Below are 21059 nucleotides of genomic sequence, written 5' to 3'. Positions count from 1 at the left end.
TCTACAGGCGGAAAAAAACTGAAACATAGGAAGAAAACAGACAAATAGTAGCAAGCTAGCTACGCTCCTATTTAGCTAGAAGTCTGAAGAAATTAGCCAGTATACTTAGCTCGATATTACTATTATTATTTAATCAATACGCTTTTGTATTTGCTTGTGCCCTGTGTTCATCCAAGCCTGTCCACAAATATAACAGACGGGTCACAAATTGAACAACCAGGCAGGAGGTTGAACTATGCGAACGCCTGTCTTTTCCGACGAAAGGAGAGGGCAGATGAAGACTTTAAATCAGCTAGCTAGCAAGCTTACCAGCCATTAATTCGTCTTGTGATATTTGTGTGGTTATTACTGTCTTTATTCGAGAACAATAGAGATCGGCAACTACCGTGGTTACTAAATACGTGCCCAGAATTGTCATTCATTGACGGCCTCCAAGCCCCGGGGCTCTCCCCCGGCCGGCGACAGAAGCATGGCAGGAAATCCGAGGAGGGGCGCGGGTCTCATCGGCTTGATGAAGGACGCATTTCAGCCCAATCACCAGCCTCTCCAGCCTCCCCAACCTGCGGTGGTAGACAAGAAAATGGTGGAGAAATGCTGGAAACTTATGGATAAGGTAGGTAACAAGCCATCTCATTTCCTCAGGTCTTATGTTAAGTCCTTTTAATAGGTAGTGCAATTGCCCATTTAAATAGCCAGAATACTCAGAATATGAAATTCAAGCTTTGCAAATGTCCATAGTGTAGCAATAGCAAAACAATAGGACGGTGTACTTTTCATATGCAGTGAGAAATTACCACAAGACTGATCATGCTAAGTCACAACTATTTATTCTGCAAAAAGAAGGTAACATATTCAGACATTTTTTTATTTATAAAATGGGCTCCAATACATTGTTCCCCAAATGGCCACAATTACCAATTATGCTGATTGTACAATTTTGACTTAAGCAGAGTGTACAAGTTGTCTTTGGCAGGAAAACAGTTATTCAGTTTCACAACAAAGTCTGTTTTCAAAGTCTGATGAACTAACCATCAGGTGGTTATTACACCCTTCCTCTTTTGCTCGCTCACTCCAGTTTGAATGAACACAAGCATACCAGTTCCATGTGTCAAATGGCCTATTCAGATATTACAGCAATACCAAGTATAATACCACGTGTATTTTACATTTGACACAACTAGAAGAAATGATAGGCCTTCAAAATAGTCTGTTCCCTTTCCTACTGCTGGTGTGGTAAAAATATCAACTATATTTTCTTCAAATAAAATTTTATTGGTTGGGTACACTTATTTTGCAGCTGTTATTACAGGTATAGCGAAGTGCTTATAAACAAAGATGATACGGACTACTTGGTGTACTTTCAAAAAGGACAGTTGAGACACTAGCAAGGTACTGGCTAGGCCTGGTTGGGTGAACCAGCTGAAATATAAACATCAACCAGACTGTAAATATTTTTTTATTTTTAAGTTTAATTTCACCCAGATGCACGTTGGAGAAACACGTCCAGGGTCCTCTGACCTCGTCTCATCCTCCCTTTCCCACGCAGGTGGTACGTCTCTGCCAGAACCCTAAGGTGGCCCTGAAGAACAGCCCCCCCTACATCCTGGACCTGCTGCCAGACACCTACCAGCACCTCCGCACCATCCTGTCCCGCTACGAGGGCAAGATGGAGATTCTCGGGGAGAACGAGTACTTCCGGGTGGTGATGGAGAACCTGACCAATAAGATCAAGCAGACCATGAGCTTGTTCAAGGAGGCAAAGGAGCGCATGTATGAGGAGAACTCTCAGCCCAGGTAAAATGTAGGAGGATATTGAGCCGGCTGGGTGCCAGTCTGTTTCTGCTTTTTGTTGTTCAGCTTTAAGGCTAGAACCAAACTTGAATAGTAGGCCTCGTTCCTATCAAAGGTTTCTTTTCTCGGTATCAAGGTGACTGGTATATCTTATTTTCAAAGAGTTTCTCAAGTGATTTTGACCACTTGCGGGGAGGTATAAGAGCATTTATGCATGTCTCAGCAGTGTTAACCTACTCTTGAGTGAAGCTTAAAAATAGGAGCGCCCTAGTGGGAGATGCTGTGTGATCAGTGTTTTGAATTTCTTCCAAGAAACTACCCCACACCTCAATCCAATGTCCTATGAATAAAGCACATGTTGTGTTATTTGCAACGATTTATAACCATTTACACACAAAAAAATACTAGAAAATGGGAATTGGACATTTTTTGTTATTTAGGTACAGCTAATGTTCTGTAAAGCTGAGTGATGCAAGAACCATTAGGCTAAATGATGACCAGATCTGTTTAGGGTATATTTCCTCTTTTAATCAAAAAGACACTACTAAGCTAAAACCCATCCTGTTTAATTTAGGTTTCAGTGAAGCAATCATAGAACTGTAATCTCATTCTAGTTCTGTGAAAGCAATGATGCTATCAGTGATTCTTCTTACTCACAAGTAGCACAAATGCATGAGCCATTATAGGAAATGGACGTGCTAGTACTTGTATACAACATGAAATAGTTTGGTTGGAAAAATAGTTTTTTTCTTAGGGTGAACATCTTAACAAGTATTTGGAGGAATGTAAAAAAAAAAAAAAATGTTTAGACCCTGTGTAAACTTTTGTGGTCTGAAGATAAACCCACCAGGCTGTATCCAGCATATACCACCACACAGATTACACTCCTAAGAACCTCATCACACTTTCTTACAACTGAATGGGTGAGCAAGTAAGATGAATGTAATTGAATCAAACGCAATTGCTTCTCTATTGCACTTTCCCTTTGATCGCCTGTAGTGAATACTCCAGTTGGTATTGCATACCAGTCCCCACTCAAAGGTATTAGTTTAGTAGACTAATGTGAATTTATTATCCAATCCTAAGCGGCTAGGCTTATACTGGTGGAACAAACTCCCTCACGACGCCAGGACAGCGGAGTCAATCACCACCTTCCGGAGACACCTGAAACCCCACCTCTTTAAGGAATACCTAGGATAGGATAAAGTAATCCTTCTCACCCCCCTTAAAAGATTTAGATGCACTATTGTAAAGTGGCTGTTCCACTGGATGTCATAAGGTGAATGCACCAATTTGTAAGTCGCTCTGGATAAGAGCGTCTGCTAAATGACTTAAATGTAAATGTAATACTACCTAGCCTAATTGTAGTATAGCCAAGAGAATGCATTACCATTAGTCAACCTCAGGGATATATGAGGTTTGTTTGAGGACCTGATTTGCTAAGATGAGATATAAGATACCCTTTCTCCATAGGCGAAACCTGACCAAGCTGTCGCTGATATTCAGCCACATGCTGGCTGAGCTAAAAGCCATCTTTCCCAATGGCCTGTTCCAAGGAGACAACTTCCGCATCACCAAAGCTGACGCCGCTGAGTTCTGGAGAAGGTCTTTTGGTGATAAGTGAGTTTTTTTTTTGTGGCTCATCTATTATATAAAATGTCCTTAAAATTAAACGCTTAACCAAAACATGCCTGGGGATAAATACAACTTTTGTATCACTAAACGCTTTCCCCCCTGTAGGACCATTGTTCCATGGAGGATGTTCCGCCAGTCTCTTCATGAGTTCCACCCAATCAGCTCAGGCCTGGAAGCCATGGCTCTCAAGTCTACCATCGACCTCACCTGCAACGACTACATCTCTGTCTTCGAGTTTGACATCTTCACCAGGCTCTTCCAGGTAATGATTTGCATGCATTTGCATTTAAGTTTCTCAAACTCAAGTAATGATGGTAATGGATGCATTTGTATAACACTTTTCCAGGTGCCTAAAACACTTTAGATTGAATGGGGGAAACTCAACTCATCCACGACCAAAATAGTTTTGCACCCATTCCACCACCAATATATAGGGAATGTGCTTTCACTGCTCCCCATTCCTTTCCTGAATCACTCACTATCATATTACTTTGGGTGAGAGCATCTGCTAAAATAATACAAAGTGACTTACAGTAAGTGCATTCAGGACCACTTACTTTGACATGGTCACCGAGTCATTGATTTAATAATTAAGGTACCACTCTAAGCAACTTGTGTCTCTGCCATTGGACGTTTCCAAAAATAGATGTAGCAACTAAGGATTCTAGCTTTAAGCACAACGGCAACTTTATTACCTTCTACAGTCACAAAGTTGTTTTCTCTCTGGGGCGCCAAATCTATACAGAGCTCAACTGCTATGTAGAGTTCACTGTAGAAGTTAACAAAACTGTTGGAGGTGGCTAAGGAAAGGCCTGTGACACCACTGTGTGGGTGGTTAATTTCAACCATGGGTACTTTTTTTAGGCCATAAGGACATGTGAGTACAAAGGTAGAAATAGCTGCTGTATCATTATTTAGGGTGGGATGGTTAAAGTTCAGTCAGTACGTGTTCAGTATTCTGACTGTGCGTGGCCTTTACAGTAGTTCCCTCGACTGTGTGTGCACAGAGGCCACAAGTGTTTCCACAGCCTGACTCCCGGCAGACTGAAACCAAAATTACTTCCTCAAATTAGCCTTGAGAATTGAACTGGAGATGCTTGTAAATGTTTAACCAATGTAGTGCAGCAGTGGTTACCAGCTTTTGTTGCAGCCCACCACTAACGCATCAGCTTGAACATGATAATCAATTAATCATCAAGACATTGAGGGGATTTAGACCTGGGCTGGAACAAAATCATGCACGCCCTGTAGCTCTCCAGACCATGGTCGGTGACCACAGTTGTAGTAAATATCAGGTGAAGGACAAAATCAAATGTATTTATCAAGCCGTTTTTACATCATCAGATGTCATAAAGCGCTTATACAGAACCCAGCCTAAAACCCCAAAAGGCAAGCAATGCAGATGTAGAAGCACGGTAGCTAGGAAAAACTCCCTAGAAAGGCTGGAACCTAGGAAGAAACCAAGAGAGTAACCAGGCTCTGAGACATGGCCACTAAGGCCAGATTATTCTTCAAGATGTTCAAAAATTCATAGATGACCAGCAGGGTCAAATAATCAGTGGTTGTAGAGTGCAACAGGTCAGCACTTCAGGGGTAAATGTCAGTTGGATTTTCATAGCCGAACATTCAGAGGTCAAGACAGCAGGTGCGGGAGGGAGAGGGTCCGGGACAAGATAGCTTGTCTGGTGAACAGGTCAGGGTTCCATAGACACAGGCGAAACAGCATAAACTGGACCTGCAGCACGAACAGGTGGACTGGGGACGGGGGCAGACGGGAGTCATCCGGCCAGATGGTCCTAGGGCTCAGGTCCTTCAGGAGGGGATAGAAATATGGGAAAATTAGAGAGAGCATACTTAAGTTCACACAGGACACCAGATAAGACACTCTGACCCTAGCTCCCCGGCACATAGACTATTGCAGAATAGATACTCCGACGATACCCATGGACAGAGCCAACCAGACAGCATATAACCCCACCCAATTTGCCAAAGCACTGCCCCCACACCACTAGTGGGAAATCAACAGACCAGGGCTGGTGGTCATGATATTTTGCCAGCCGGTGATTGTCAAGCAAATAACTGCAGGTCTCATGGTAATTGACCTTTAATTTACATAAACACTTTTAGCATCTCCTGGCTTCCAAGCAAAGCCTACAAGTCACTGATGCAGGCCTTTGGACCATCTACTTTTTAAAGTCTAATAAATCCATATAATATACTCTTCACCATCACAATAAATCCATGATTTATTTTAGACAGGTCTAAAGAAACATGATATGAAGAAAGGGCAGTCTATTTCAGAAGAACAGAATGGCATACCGAGTTGTCCTTATGTTAGGTCCTGATCTGGTTATGCCAAATGCCTGTGGGCTATACTAGTTCATTTAGCAGACAAGATTTGCTTAGAATTCCGTGGCATTATTTTATAGTATAAAGAATACAATTGAACAAAGCTGAATAAAATAGAAAGGATATTTTCTCCAAATGATTTGAGGAAGTGCGCACATGCGCCTATTCTGTTATTTATGTAACTTTAGTTCTGATACAAATGTTGGGCTATATGTTTAGATTTTTTATAATTTCTAAGGCTGCATGATGTGACGCATGGTGATTTGAAAAAAGTTGCATGAAAGGCATGAGCTCTACTTTTTGTTGTTGCGCAGGCTGTAAATACTTCATCACTCCCTCACTCACAATTTGACAAGCACTTGATAATGCCTCAAATTTTCCGGCTTCATCCCCTTTGTGTGGCCTTAATGCCCCCTAAAAAAAATCTGTGCCTTTTGCAGCCAGTGCCCTTGGGCTGAATATAATAAATATAATTTGCTTCTCACAGCTGCCTGCCGAAGCACCTCTTCATCACGTGATCGGGTCTTTCTCACAGGCTACAAGGAAAGACAGACACATCAGGGCGCGTCCTTATCTAATTCCCGAGGCGCATATTTAAGATATTGGAAGAACTGTCCACATTTACTTTTTGTCAGCCAACAAGATGATTAGGCCTAACGAACAGCAAAAGCATTAGCCTATATTTATCTACTATCCCCCATAGTACAAAAGTTGATCTACTCTAATTTTGTGCGAGAAATAAATATTCCAGATATTATCTGGGATAGTTGTGGGATGCAATAGATCCCAAATTAATACAACCACTAGCATCAAAAAAACTGTTTTAAGCAATGAGCCTGACGCAACAGATGACAAAGTTTATCAACATTTTAAGATAAACAATTAGGCTATTTCTTCACATTATAAGCACAGCAATGCTCACACGTCAGTAGGCTATAAGCACTAACGTTCCATAAGCAGGAAAGTACCATTCTCAAAAGTGACCACAAATGCAAATAAGCATCTATTGCTTTTATTAGAAAGGTGCATTTTTATGGTGAAAATGATATTTTCCAAACTTGTAACTCAAGACTGCGTATGTATGCCATTTTTAGGTTCTACACCCTTTGTAAAACAGATTAAAGTGCTTTTTTTAAAGAAGTTATTTGGCCACTTTAGTTGTGATACAAACATTATCAAAACATATAGGCCTATGAGCTAGGCTACATGGGCTATAAGTTTAAAAAGTCGCAAAAAAATAATGCGCTGTTTGCTTTAAGCTGGGCATCATAATATATACAGTACAGTTGAAGTCGGAAGTTTACATACACTTAGGTTGGAGTCATTAAAACCCGTTTTTCAACTACTCCACAAATGTCTTGTTAACAAACTATAGTTTTTGCAAGTCAGTTAGGACATCTACTTTGTGTTTGACACAAGTAATTTTACCAACAATTGTTTACAGACAGATTATTTAGCTTATAATTTCAGTGGGTCAGAAGTTGATTGTGCCATACACTAAGTTGACTGTAAACAGCTTGGAAAATTTCAGAAAATGAGGTCATGGCTTTAGAAGCCTTTTGATAGGCTAAATGACATAATTTGAGTCAATTGAAGGTGTACCTGTGGATGTATTTCAAGGCCTACCTTCAAACTCAGTGCCTCTTTGCTTGACATCATGGGGAAATCAGCCAAGACCCCAGAAAAAAATGTGTAGACCTCCACATGTCTGGTTCATCCTTGGGAGCAATTTCCAAATGCCTGAAGGTACCACGTTCATCTGGACAAACAATAGTACGCAAGTATAAACACCATGGGACCATGCAGCTGTCATACCGCCCAGAAAGGAGACACGTTCTGTCTGATAGAGATAAACGTACTTTGGTGTGAAAATCAATCCCAGAACAACAGCAAAGGACCATGTGAAGATGCTGGAGGAAACAGGTCCAAAATATCTATATCCACAGTAAAACGAGTCCTCTATCGACACAACCTGAAAGTCCGCTCAGCAGGAAAGAAGCCACTGCTCCAAACCGCCATAAAAAAAGCCACAATACGGTTTTTACGTAGGGACAAAGATCGTACTTATTGGAGAAATGTCCTCTGGTCTGATGAATAAAAAATAGAACTGTTTGGCCATAATGGCCATTGTTATGTTTGGAGGGAAAAGGGGGAAGCTTGCAAGCTGATGAACACCATCTCACCTGTGAAGCACAGGGGTGGCAGCATCATGTTGTGGGGGTGCTTTGTGGATATTATGTGGATATTTTGAAGCAACATCTCAAGACATCAGTCAGGAAGTTAAAGCTTGGTCGCAAATGGGTCTTCCAAATGAACAATGACCCCAAGCATACTTCCAAAGTTGTGGCAAAATGGCTTAAGGACAACAAAGTCAAGGTATTGGAGTGGCCATCACAAAGCCCTGACCTCAATCCTATTGAAAATGTGTGGGCAGAACTGAAAAAGTGTGTTTGAGCAAGGAGGCCTACAATCCTGACTCTGTTACACCAGCTCTGTCAGGAGGAATGGGCCATAATTCACCCAACTTATTGTGGGTAGCTTGTGGAAGGCTACCTGAAACGCTTGACCGATGTTAAACGATTTAAAGGCAATGCTACCAAATACTAATTGAGTGTATGTAAACTTCTGACCCACTGGGAATGTGATGAAAGAAATGAAAGCTGAAATAAACCATTCTCTCTACTATTATTCTGACATTTCACATTCTTAAAATATGGTGGTGATCCTAGCTCACCTAAGACAGGCGATTTTTTTTTTTTTTTTTTTTTTACTAGGATTAAATGTCAGGACTTGTGAAACTGAGTTTAAATGTATTTGGGTAAGGTGTATGTAAACTTCAGACTTCAACTGTAATTCACAAGTGATAGGCTATTGTCACCCATCAGACTTTTTTTGTACTAATCTGGTCTTTCCATATTCTAAATAATGTGTCGAATTTGTTTTGATTTAGAATGGACCATTATCATGCGCTCTCTCAAAACAGGGGCAGCTGGAAAAATATCTGTCACCTATCCACTTAAATAGCGAATGGAGGATGCTTTTCACGTGGTTAATTTTAATGCCAGTCAGGTAGGCTAAACTCCTGTTGTAAAGAGAAGCAATGTGCTTAATATTAGGAGCTGAGAAATATATGTATATAGTAGGCCTAGCCTATAGAAAGCTGATGGGATCCTCCTCTTTTTAATAGAGGCAATTGCAAAGCATATAGAAATGTTGCGCAACATGAGCTCATGGGCTCTCATCAAGTGTTTGATTAGATTTTTGATTACATTTGCATTGATGTCAGAGTGATTAGAGGGACAATAGAATGCTGAGTACCAGGCAGTCAACAAGTTTGGTAGGCTACTAATGACCATCAGAGCCTAAATACCGTGACTAAACGGTCACGTGGAATTTGAATGTCATGACTCGTGACAGTCGGTGTGGTGGTAATACGGTCACTGTAACAGCCCTACCACCAACTTACTACCCACAAAGATCTTCTCCACCACACGAGCCTGAGGGGGCGCAAAGCCGCACAGGAAGATCACTTCAGTGACTCAACCCACTCAAGTCGAGTATTGCAAAAAAATGCCTGCCATGACGTTATGCTGCTCTCCTAGGGACATTATGGAAGAGCACTAGTTAGCCAGTGACTTATTCCCCGTAATCGGGTCAGAGGCATTGAATCCCAGTGGGAACACAAGTGTTTTTTTTATTATCAACTAGGATTATGATTTGTTGTCAATGTTTTGACCGTGGTTTGTGTGTTGTAATTGTGCAGCCGTGGTCATCTCTCCTGAGAAACTGGAACAGTCTGGCTGTCACACACTCCGGGTACATGGCCTTCCTCACCTACGACGAGGTCAAGGCCCGGCTTCAGAGGTTCATCCACAAGCCTGGCAGGTGAGACAAATACACATGACATACACACACTTGCATGCACTTCCATACACACTAACACACAAACAGTGAGGCACACAGACCATCCAAATACATCATGTACACTCACAACTCCTCTTATTGACCACACACACCGCACTGAAGGTTGATCTCAAATCCAATTTTATTGGTCACTTACACATGTTTAGCAGATGTTATTGCGGGTGTAGCGAAATGCTTGTGTTTATAGCTCCAGCAGTGCAGTTATATTTAACAAGTAAAATCTAACAATTTCACAGCAATACACAAACTACACACAAATCTAAAGGAATGGAATTAAGAATATATACACTACCGTTCAAAAGTTTGGGGTCACTTAAAAGTGTCCTTGTTTTTTGTCCATTAAAATAACAAATCAGAAATACAGTGTAGACATTGTTGATGTTGTAAATTACTATTGTAGCTGGAAACGGCTGATTTATAAAAAAAAAAAATATATATGCTATTCAATAATATATAATAAATAATATATGCCATTTAGCGGACGCTTTTATCCAAAGCGACTTACAGTCATGTGTGCATACATTCTACGTATGGGTGGTCCCGGGAATCGAACCCACTACCCTGGCGTTACAAGCGCCATGCTCTACCAACTGAGCTACAGAAGGACCAAATTGTCTCTAACCAGAATAGAAAAAGGAGTGGGAGGCCCCGGTGCACAACTGAGCAGGAGGACCAGTACATTAGTGTCTAGTTTGAGCAACAGACTCCTCACAAGTCCTCAATTGGCAGCTTCATTAAATAGTACCCGTTGTATCAGTTGTGCACCTGGGCCTCACACTCCTTTTTCTATTCTGGTTAGAGACAATTTGCACTGTTCTGTGAAGGGAGTAGTACACAGCATTGTATGAGATCTTCAGTTTCTTGGCAATTTCTAGCATGGAATAGCCTTCATTTCTCAGACCTAGAATAGACTGATGAGTTTCAGGAGAAAGTTCTTTGTTTCTGGCCATTTTGAGCCTGTAATCGAACCCACAAATGCTGATGCTCCAGATACTCAACTAGTCTAAAGGCCCGTTTTATTGCTTCTTTCTTTCAAGTCTATGTATATAGGGCAGCAGCCTCTAATGTGCTAGTGATAGCTATTTAACAGTCTGATGGCCTTGAGATAGAAGCTGTTTTTCAGTCTCTCGGTCCCAGCTTTGAGGCAGCTGTACTGACCCCGCCTTCTGGATCTACCGTTCGTCGCCGTTCATTTGGCGTGCTGTATTTCAGGGATCATTCTACATGTACAACCGGTTTGCAAATTACAACAGGCCCTCACACACCACACATCTCCCTCTGTCCTAGCTATATCTTTAGACTGAGCTGCACTCGGCTGGGCCAGTGGGCCATTGGCTACGTCACTGCAGATGGGAACATTCTGCAGACTATCCCCCACAACAAGCCCCTCTTCCAGGCCCTCATTGACGGATACAGGGAGGGATTGTGAGTACCATGACATAGCCAAGATGAAAGAATGACCAACTACTACCTTCTCTGGTTCAGTGAAGGCGTTTGCTGAATCTGTTATGAAGTTTCCTCTGAAAGTGGTTGAAATCAGTTTCTAAGACTATAAACTAAAGTCACCACAGAATTGCACAATAGTTGAAATAACAGGAAATCATACAGCCTGTGGCTTCAACTGGCCATTGAAATGTTTTGGTTTGTTGCTCTCTCTGTCCAGCTACCTGTTCCCAGATGGCCGGACCCAGAACCCAGACCTCACAGGCCTGTGTGAGCCCTCCCCACAGGACCACATCAAAGTCACACAGGTTAGACACTCACGTCCACAAAGTACTGTTCGTAATTCAGACTTCAGATTCACTTGTGTGACTCAAATGTTTGTTTACTGTAATTTTCCATAGCTTACAACGCCCTAAACGTACGTTTGTGTACTTATTCTGATTTATGTCCGTCTTTCTCAAGTCAGAATGCTGCCTGTATAGATGGCTTTTTCCTAAAATCAGAAAAGGAAATATTTGTTCAATTGTAGTATGCATGCGCTGAGATATTCTGACATTTCTGTTGTCTCCTTTCTCTTCTCTGTGTTACAGGAGCAGTACGAGCTCTACTGTGAGATGGGCTCCACATTCCAGCTGTGTAAGATCTGTGCCGAGAATGACAAGGACGTGAAGATCGAGCCCTGTAGCCACCTCATGTGCACCTCCTGTCTCACTGCCTGGCAGGTCGGTCCCAGAGTTGCTTCACCCTGAAGGAGTGTCTGTTTCACTCACGTATTTTATACATTTGATCTGGATTTACTCTATTTTGGTCCTGTACTGTTACTCTCCCCTCTTCCTCTCCTTTATTATTTTTATTTTTCTCTCTTTAGGAGTCGGAGGGGCAGGGCTGTCCGTTCTGCCGCTGTGAGATTAAAGGCACAGAGCCCATCGTGGTGGACCCCTTCCGCCCCAAGAACAACGGCAGCGGGGCCTCCTTCGCCAGCTTCCAGGGACCCTACGGGGCGGAGGGAGGGGGCTCCCTGTCAGTCTCCCCGAGCAACGATGAGGACGATGACGAGCGCCTGGAGGACCCACACCTCAACATGAGCAGGCTGGCCTGCACCAAGGCAAGACTTCCTCACCCCCAGCCACCATCTGGAAACAGTCAGACTTTGTCATGTTCTCTCTCTTTCTCCTACACACACCATCTCACAACATAATTGTTTCCTTATGTGCTCAATGTGAAAAGGCAATCTATAAAAGATTTGGTCGTTTTCAGAATTCGCCAATCAGATACACCACCCAGTAAATCAACAACAACAACAAAAACAGCTCCTCTATCTATAAGTTGTAGAAACAGTCTGACCTCTAGTTTGTTTTAATGTCTCCCCTGTGTGTTTTCAGGTAGAGCGTCCACCCTCCCCTGTGACGCCACTGCCCCCCGTGCCCCCCCGGCTGGACCTGGTGCCGCCGAGGCCTCCCAGCTCCCCAGGGGCCCTGGGCCAAGGAGCCACACCCAAGGCAAGTGGAGGTCTTAATCCATCAATCACTTAATCAAATTCAAGTTTTCTTATGTATATAATGGTGTGTGACCATGCATGTCATGTGACATTTATATTTAACTAATTTAGTAGACACTCTAATCCAGAACGACTTCAAATGAATTTACAATTATAAATTGCATCCAGTCATATTAATGTCTGCTCTCCCCAGATTGCAGCCCTCCACAGAGACAAACCTTTGCCTCTCCCTCCTGCCCTGCGAGAGTTACCTCCACCTCCCCCACCCGAGCGTCCCTCTCCCCTTGGACCCACAGAGGGCCGGCTCCAGAGGAGACCCCTGCCATGCACCCCTCCGGAGCCCAACTGGGCCTCCAACTACATGGTTCCCCGGCCTGTTGCCAAGGCCCTGCCACAGACCAACGGGCCCAGTGACAGTGACTGCATCCCCAGAGCAAAGCCACTGGCAGCGACCAATGCTATCTACTCCTTGGCAATCAGGTATGTCATTTGTATAGATATGGATAAAATATGTGTGAATGTAAATGTTAAATTTTGATTAGTCGGGAAAACATTCCCCACACCAGTACACCACCAGGCAGGATGGGGCTACGGACTCGTGCTGCTTACGCCAAATCCTGACTCTGCCATCAGCATGATGGAACATGAACCAGGATTTGTCGGCCCAGGAATTTTTTTCCAGTCCTTGTTTTCTTTGGCCCTTTTTTCTCCCCAATTTCGTGCTATCCAATTGGTAGTTAGTCTTGTCTCATCGCTGCAGCTCCCGTACGGACTCGGGAGAGGTTGAGAGCCATGTGTCCTCCAAAACTCGACCCAACCAAGCCGCACTGCTTCTTGACACAATGCCCTCTTAACCTGGAAGCCAGCCGCGCCAATGTGTCAGCGGAAACACTGTACACCTGGTGATCGTGTCAGCGTGCACTGCGGCCGGCCCGCCACAGGGGTCGCTAGTGCGGGATGGGACAAGGAAATCCCTCCTGGCCAAACCCTCCCCTAACATCGACGACGATGGGCCCCATGGGTCTCCCGGTCGCAGCTGGCTTCGACAGCGCCTGTACTCAAACCCAGAATCTCTAGTGGCACTGCGCCACTCGGGAGGCCTCACTGATGCCGGGTCTTCTTGTTTTTAGCTGACAGGAGTGGAACTCGGTGTGGTCGTCTGCTGCAATAGTCCATCCAAGACAAAGATCGATGAGTTGTGCGTTCTGAGATGCCGTTCTGCACACCACTGTTATACTGCGCCATTATTGGTCTGTTTGTGACACGCATGGTTCTTGCCATTCTCTTTCGACCTCTCATCAATGGGGCGGTTTTGCAATCTACTGCAAAGTTAGCCTGCAGAGTTCTGTCCTACTATCCAGGTCTGTACCCAAACAATTTGAACTTCTACTTTTAAGAATCCACCTCTAAAAACAAGTCTCTCACCGTTGCCGCCTGCTATAGACCACCCTCTGCCCCCAGCTGTGCTCTGGACACCATATGTGAACTGATTGCCCCCCATCTATCTTCAGAGCTTGTGCTGCTAGGCGACCTAAACTGGAACATGCTTAACACCCCAGCCATCCTACAATCTAAGCTTGATGCCCTCAATCTCACACAAATTATCAATGAACCTACCAGGTACCTCCCCAAAGCCTTAAACACGGGCACCCTCATAGATATCATCCTAACCAACTTGCCCTCTAAATACACCTCTGCTGTCTTCAACCATGATCTCAGCGATCACTGCCTCATTGTCGGCATCCGTAATGGGTCAGCGGTCAAACGACCTCCACTGATCACTGTCAAACGCTCCCTGAAACACTTCAGCGAGCAGGCCTTTCTAATCGACCTGGCCGGGGTATCCTGGAAGGATATTGATCTCATTCCGTCAGTAGAGGATGCCTGTTTAAAAACAAATAAAAAATGTCATTTTAATCCATAGAGACGTGAAGGAGAAGCTCGTCGGATGTTGATGCCTTCCTAACCATCTTAAATAAGCATGCCCCATTCAAGCAATTCAGAACCAGGAACAGATATAGCCCTTGGTTCTCCCCAGACCTGACTCCCCTTAACCAACACAAAAACATCCTATGGCGTTCTGCATTAGCATCGAACAGCCCCCGTGATATGCAGCTGTTCAGGGAAGCTAGAAACCGTTATACACAGGCAGTTAGAAAAGCCAAGGCTAGCTTTTTCAAGCAGAAATTTGCTTCCTGCAACACTAACTAAAAAGTTCTGGGACACTGTAAAGTTCATGGAGAATAAGAACACCTCCTCCCAGCTGCCCACTGCACTGAAGATAGGAAACACTGTCACCACTGATAAATCCACTATAATTGAGAATTTCAATAAGCATTTTTCTACGGCAGGCCATGCTTTCCACCTGGCTACTCCTACCCCGGTCAACAGGACTGCACCCCCCACAACAACTCGCCCAAGCCTTCCCCATTTCTCCTTCTCCCAAATCCAGTCAGCTGATGTTCTGAAAGAGCTGCAAGATCTGGACCCCTACAAATCAGCTGGGTTAGACAATCTGGACCCTTTCTTTCTTAAATGATCTGCTGAAATTGTTGCCACCCCTATTACTAGCCTGTTCAACCTCTCTTTTGTGTCGTCTGAGATTCCCAAAGATTGGAAAGCAGCTGCGGTCATCCCCCTCTTCAAAGGGGGGGAAACTCTTGACCCAAACTGCTACAGACCTATATCTATCCTATCCTGCCTTTCTAAGGTCTTCAAACAGATTACCGAACATTTTGAATCTCACCATACCTTCTCTGCTATGCTATCTGGCTTCAGAGCTGGTCATGGGTGCACCTCAGCTACGCTCAAGGTCCTAAATGATATCTTAACCGCCATTGATAAGAAACATTACTGTGCAGCCGTATTCATTGATCTGGCCAAGGCTTTTAACTCAGTCAATCACCACATCCTCATCGGCAGACTCGATAGCTTGGTTTCTCAAATGATTGCCTCGCCTGGTTCACCAACTACTTCTCTGATAGAGTTCAGTGTGTCAAATCGGAGGGTCTGCTGTCCGGACCTCTGGCAGTCTCTGGGGGTGCCACAGGGTTCAATTCTTGGACCGACTCTCTTCTCTGTATACATCAATGATGTCGCTCTTGCTGCTTGTGAGTCTCTGATCCACCTCTACGCAGACGACACCATTCTGTATACTTCTGGCCCTTCTTTGGACACTGTGTTAACAACCCTCCAGGCAAGCTTCAATGCCATACAACTCTCCTTCCGTGGCCTCCAATTGCTCTTAAATACAAGTAAAACTAAATGCATGCTCTTCAACCGATTGGTGCCTGCACCTGCCCGCCTGTCCAACATCACTACTCTGGACGGCTCTGACTTAGAATACGTGGACAACTACAAATACCTAGGTGTCTGGTTAGACTGTAAACTCTCCTTCCAGACCCACATCAAACATCTCCAATCCAAAGTTAAATCTAGAATTGGCTTCCTATTTCACAACAAAGCATCCTTCACTCAAGCTGCCAAACATACCCTTGTAAAACTGACCATCCTACCAATCCTCGACTTCGGCGATGTCATTTACAAAATCGCCTCCAATACCCTACTCAACAAATTGGATGCAGTCTATCACAGTGCAATCCGTTTTGTCACCAAAGCCCCATATATTACCCACCATTGCGACCTGTACGCTCTCGTTGGCTGGCCCTCGCTTCATACTCATCGCCAAACCCACTGGCTCCATGTCATCTACAAGACCCTGCTAGGTAAAGTCCCCCTTTCTCAGCTCGCTGGTCACCATAGCATCACCCACCTGTAGCACGCGCTCCAGCAGGTATATCTTTCTGGTCACCCCCAAAACCAATTCTTTCTTTGGCCGCCTCTCCTTCCAGTTCTCTGCTGCCAATGACTGGAACGAACTACACAAATCTCTGAAACTGGAAACACTTATCTACCTCACTAGCTTTAAGCACCAACTGTCAGAGCAGCTCACAGATTACTGCACCTGTACATAGCCCACCTATAATTTAGCCCAAACAACTACCTCTTTCCCTACTGTATTTATTTTATTTATTTATTTATTTTGCTCCTTTGCACCCCATTATATTTATTTCTACTTTGCACATTCATTCACTGCAAATCTACCATTCCAGTGTTTTACTTGCTATATTGTATTTACTTTGCCACCTTGGCCTTTTTTTGCCTTTACTTCCCTTATCTCACCTAATTTGCTCACATCGTATATAGACTTGTTTCTACTGTATTATTGACTGTATGTTTGTTTTACTCCATGTGTAACTCTGTGTTGTTGTATGTGTCGAACTGCTTTGCTTTATCTTGGCCAGGTCGCAATTGTAAATGAGAACTTGTTCTCAACTTGCCTACCTGGATTAAATAAAGGTGACATAAAACATAAATAGAAATCTGTTTCCACCCACAGGACTGCCGCTGACTGGATGTTTTTTGTTTGTTGCAACATTCTCGGTAAACCCTAGACACTGTCGTGCGTGAAAATCAGTTTCTGAGATACTGGAACCTGCGCGCCTGGCACTAAGTAGTCGCTTAAGTCACTCGTTTTGGACATTCTAATGTTGTCGAACAGTAACTGTATGCCTTGATGCCTGTCCGCCTGCTTTATATAGCAAGCCACAGCCACGTGACCACTGTCTGTCGGAGCGAACCATTTTCGTGAACGGGGCTGTGTACTTAATAAACTGATTAAACTAAAACTGATTGGCTATATTCCTTGTTTGTGTCTCATGGTATGATTGATCAGGAATTCAAGTGCGTCATATGTATTACCTGCCTCAGTGTCTGACTGTGTGTCTGTCTGTTAGGACACCTCAACGGGTGTCTACTGGTGAGAAGTCTTCTGGGAGTGACGAGGAGAACGAATACATGAGCCCCACCTCTCTCCCTTCAGGAGGACCCTCCTGGGCCATGGCGGGGGCTGTCGTACCACCACCGCCCCAAACCACTGACCACGACTCACGGTGAGCACTCAAGACTGTCACTACGAGGTGGCCATGTGGATTATGATTGTACCATCCTAGAAATATGTTTGTATTTCCTGAATGGTTTAAATCTCTAAAATCAGTACAGGGTCATGACTACTGTTTTTTCTGATGCCCCTCCCTCTGCCCGCCATCTCTCCCACTCTGTTTCTCCATCCCTGCCTCTTTTTCTCTCTCCCACCTTCCTTCTCTCCTAGAACTGTGGTGTGTGATGTGGACTGTGAGGACCCTCAGGTGTATGAGTCCATGTGTAACATCAAGGCCCAGGCTAGTGCTGCTGAGCCTCTGCCCGCCCTGTCCCTGCCACAGCAGCCCCCAGAGTCCGGTACATAGAGATGAATTAAGGATCTCTTTTCTCACCTTTCTGATTGCACATCAAGTTACATAAGTCATGCCTTTGTACAATCAGAAATCCATCATCTAACTTGGGCTTGAATCACAAAAATACCTGCCCAGAAACCTACTATCGCAATGATTGTGGCCACGATTGGCTAACAGTTCATTTTGATCCCCACCATTGATCAGGTTATCTGTTAAGCCAGTTATCATGCATCTCAGCACATAGAAAATGTATATTCTGTATTTGGGGTATTAAAATCACTTAATCTTTTTTTTAACCCCTGAATTCTCTGGTTTCCATCCAGACTACCTCATTCCGCCCCCTGCGGTTCCCCTGCACCTCGCAGTAGAGGAGATTGAGGCAAAGGATGTGTATGATTATGACTACCCCCGACCCCAGGCTCCCCCGACCCCTGCCAGGCGCACCCTCTCTGATGTTACCGGCACCTCGGCTGCCTTCAGGTGCTTCTCCATGGACAGCCTGTCTACCATGGATCCCTGTATGTAGCTTAGCATTAGTGTTTTCAATCCTTTCACTCTCTTGCTATAACAGAGTTATAGTTATCAAACACAATCTCTCTCCTCTCTCAGCTATGTTTGCACCAGGTCAGGACCCCGAGCGCCCTCCTAAGCCCCTCCCCCGCCGGGTCAACTCAGACCGGCAGCCCCGCCCTCTCACCCCAGAGGCCCTGCCCGCTGCTGTTAATCCATCAGCGGGCTCCAGAGGAGCATCCGGAGGGCCCTCTCCAGTTACTGGTGCGGAGCTACCCATCAACGGGGAGATAGAGCGTCTGATGAGCCAGGGCTATTCGTTCCAGGACATCCAGAAGGCCCTGATGATCGCCCAGAACAACCTGGAGACGGCCAAGAACATCCTGCGCGAGTTTGTTTCCATCCCCTCCACGGCCCACATCCTCACGTAGCAGCTGCAACACCACACCCTATATCCTTTACCCTCTGTGCCATAATGGATAGCATTTTTGCTGCGCTAGTTGTGACAGGTCTGGAAGCGCTGTATATTGTAAGGGGAGGGCTCACCTTGGTCCCATGCACAGGCATCTAGTGAATCTAAAGAGAGAGGGAGAATGCTTCATGTGGCCTGTGTACAGCCAAGCCTTTGAACCTCGCATGGTCGTTTGCGCTTGCCTCCAGTCTTATTGTGTGGATCTAAGCATTTCCTTGTTTCTGGGTACAGCGTAGAGTAAGCCTAACTTTACACTGTGTTCTTAAGCTGCAATGTCTCGCAAGGAGTAGTTTGAGACTTATTGTGCAGCAGCAGTAACTCGTCGGGGTGTACTTGACTCACGATTCCCCTCGTACATACATTTTGTAGCTAAATACGTCAGGTGGAGACTAAAGCGTTTAATTCTGTGGTTTGTGCTAAAGCTAACGAATGTGAATCTTGAAGTTGCATTGCAGTATTACAGGGCTCCATGTCATACATTTCACTGTATTGTAGTAAATGAAGTAATGCTTTTTTAAAAGTAAGAATATCTCTAAATTGCTTTAGTTCCTGGTTTATTGATGGTCTTACAATATATAACAATCTGATGTGTACGTAATCTTGGAATGTACAGTAAATGTACAGTAATGTACAATGTAGTGCTAACATTGACAGATTAACATTTAACATTTATCATATTTGTAATTATTTTTTATAATTGTTTTAATACCACCAGTGGTAGTGGTTTCATGGTTAAGCCTTATTGTTAATTCTGTGAATAGCTTGTATATTTTAAAGTGACAGTATCCTTTTTTTAAATGTCATACTTCATATTAAGGGAGTATATGTGCCCTATATTTCCCTAGCCTAATCTGTATGTCTTTCATATCCATACTATTAACATTTCCAGACAATAGCATATTGATTGGACAGAGAAGACAAAGTGATCCAAGTCATTTACAGTTATATATATATATATTACACTCCTTGATATTTAGTGCAATGAAGTACTTAATTGGCACTACCTCATAGACTTGATTTGCTGCCTCCTCTTGTACAACGTTCTTGTTACGTTACAAACAGACCATGACCCCATCGTAAGGTGTCAAAAAAAATGTAACTTTGTTAATGCGTTTTCTTTGTACCTACCTTGATTAGCAGTCTTTTTTTCCCCCAGGGATGTGGCTTCGACAGATTATTGAGAATCTGTTCATATATTAATAATGACATTTCTTTCCTTTGAATTTGAAACCCTGTTGGACAGAGGGAGTTTTTGTCATTGTCCTCTTGACTCAGGTACACAACAGAAACTGAACAATGTGTAGTGATATGCCAAGGTTGTATGGGGACTCACACTCCAGAAATGTTAGTTGTAAATGTGTTGGATTTAAAGCCAAAAGCATTGAAAATACAGGTTTAAATCGCATATTAGTAGTAGATACTTGTACGGTCATTGTAAAGAATGGCCATGATATTTCTGCATCGGTTTGTTTCTCTTGATCTCAATACCGTTTTAACTTCTTTCAAATTGTGATGTACGTTGACTGCAATTCCTTGATCATGAACTTAAGTGCCACTCCTTGTAAAATGATTTGTGAAAATTGACTTGAAATTGTTCAAAGTAGTGCTTTGTAAGCCCTCGCTTTCCACTGTCACTCATATGTAGACTCACCACAAGAGGGCACTCTGTCATAAGATATTGCTGTGGTCTCTGACTCCACATGCAGTGCTCAATAGTTGCAGAATTTACTGGTATAGTATAATACAGTTGGTACTTTGTCATTCGATCTAAGATCCAATGTGAAAATGTATGTATGGTATAACTCATTGTTCGCCTAACCGTTACATACGGAGAGAAATAGCTTTTTTCTTTGCCTTGTTATTGCATGTGTAGATAAAATATTGTATTTATTGATTTTAATATACTCCGCATTCATTATGTTGCCATATGTGTTCATGCCTCAGCCATTAAATATTTTAAAATAAACCATATTTTCTTTAAAATTTGATGATTGGTATATTTTATTGAAAAATATTTAAATAATATTGTAGTACTGGAAAAATAGTGTTTTAAAATGTAGCCCTAGAAAATAACATTTTCCAATCTGGTAACAGTAAAGGCATTCAAATACAAATGAAATCTGCTGTTTATACATGTCTAGAC

The 21059-nt window shown here is 43.5% G+C and overlaps 1 protein-coding gene across 2 annotated transcripts; it reads left to right on the top strand.

Moving 5' to 3' along the window:
* LOC118391095 (E3 ubiquitin-protein ligase CBL-like) lies at positions 1-20904 on the top strand. 2 transcript variants are annotated; one of them, XM_035782112.2, is made up of 15 exons: positions 1-613; positions 1547-1794; positions 3265-3411; positions 3532-3688; positions 9539-9660; positions 10987-11124; positions 11363-11450; positions 11733-11864; positions 12011-12247; positions 12525-12641; positions 12834-13120; positions 17437-17592; positions 17811-17938; positions 18258-18452; positions 18544-20904. In XM_035782112.2, exons 1-15 carry the CDS (start codon positions 470-472, stop codon positions 18873-18875), a joined length of 2628 nt encoding a protein of 875 aa, XP_035638005.1. In that variant the 5' UTR covers positions 1-469; the 3' UTR covers positions 18876-20904. The 2 variants fall into 2 exon arrangements, with proteins under 2 accessions (XP_035638005.1, XP_035638006.1); XM_035782113.2 differs by having other exon boundaries at positions 18258-18414; positions 18544-18735.
* Positions 20905-21059: the final 155 nt, after the last annotated feature.

Source organism: Oncorhynchus keta, chromosome 12, assembly GCF_023373465.1.
Source record: "Oncorhynchus keta strain PuntledgeMale-10-30-2019 chromosome 12, Oket_V2, whole genome shotgun sequence".
Classification (NCBI taxonomy): domain Eukaryota; kingdom Metazoa; phylum Chordata; class Actinopteri; order Salmoniformes; family Salmonidae; genus Oncorhynchus; species Oncorhynchus keta.
The sequence above is the reverse complement of the archived record's forward strand: the minus strand, read 5'-3'. Positions and strand labels throughout refer to the sequence as shown.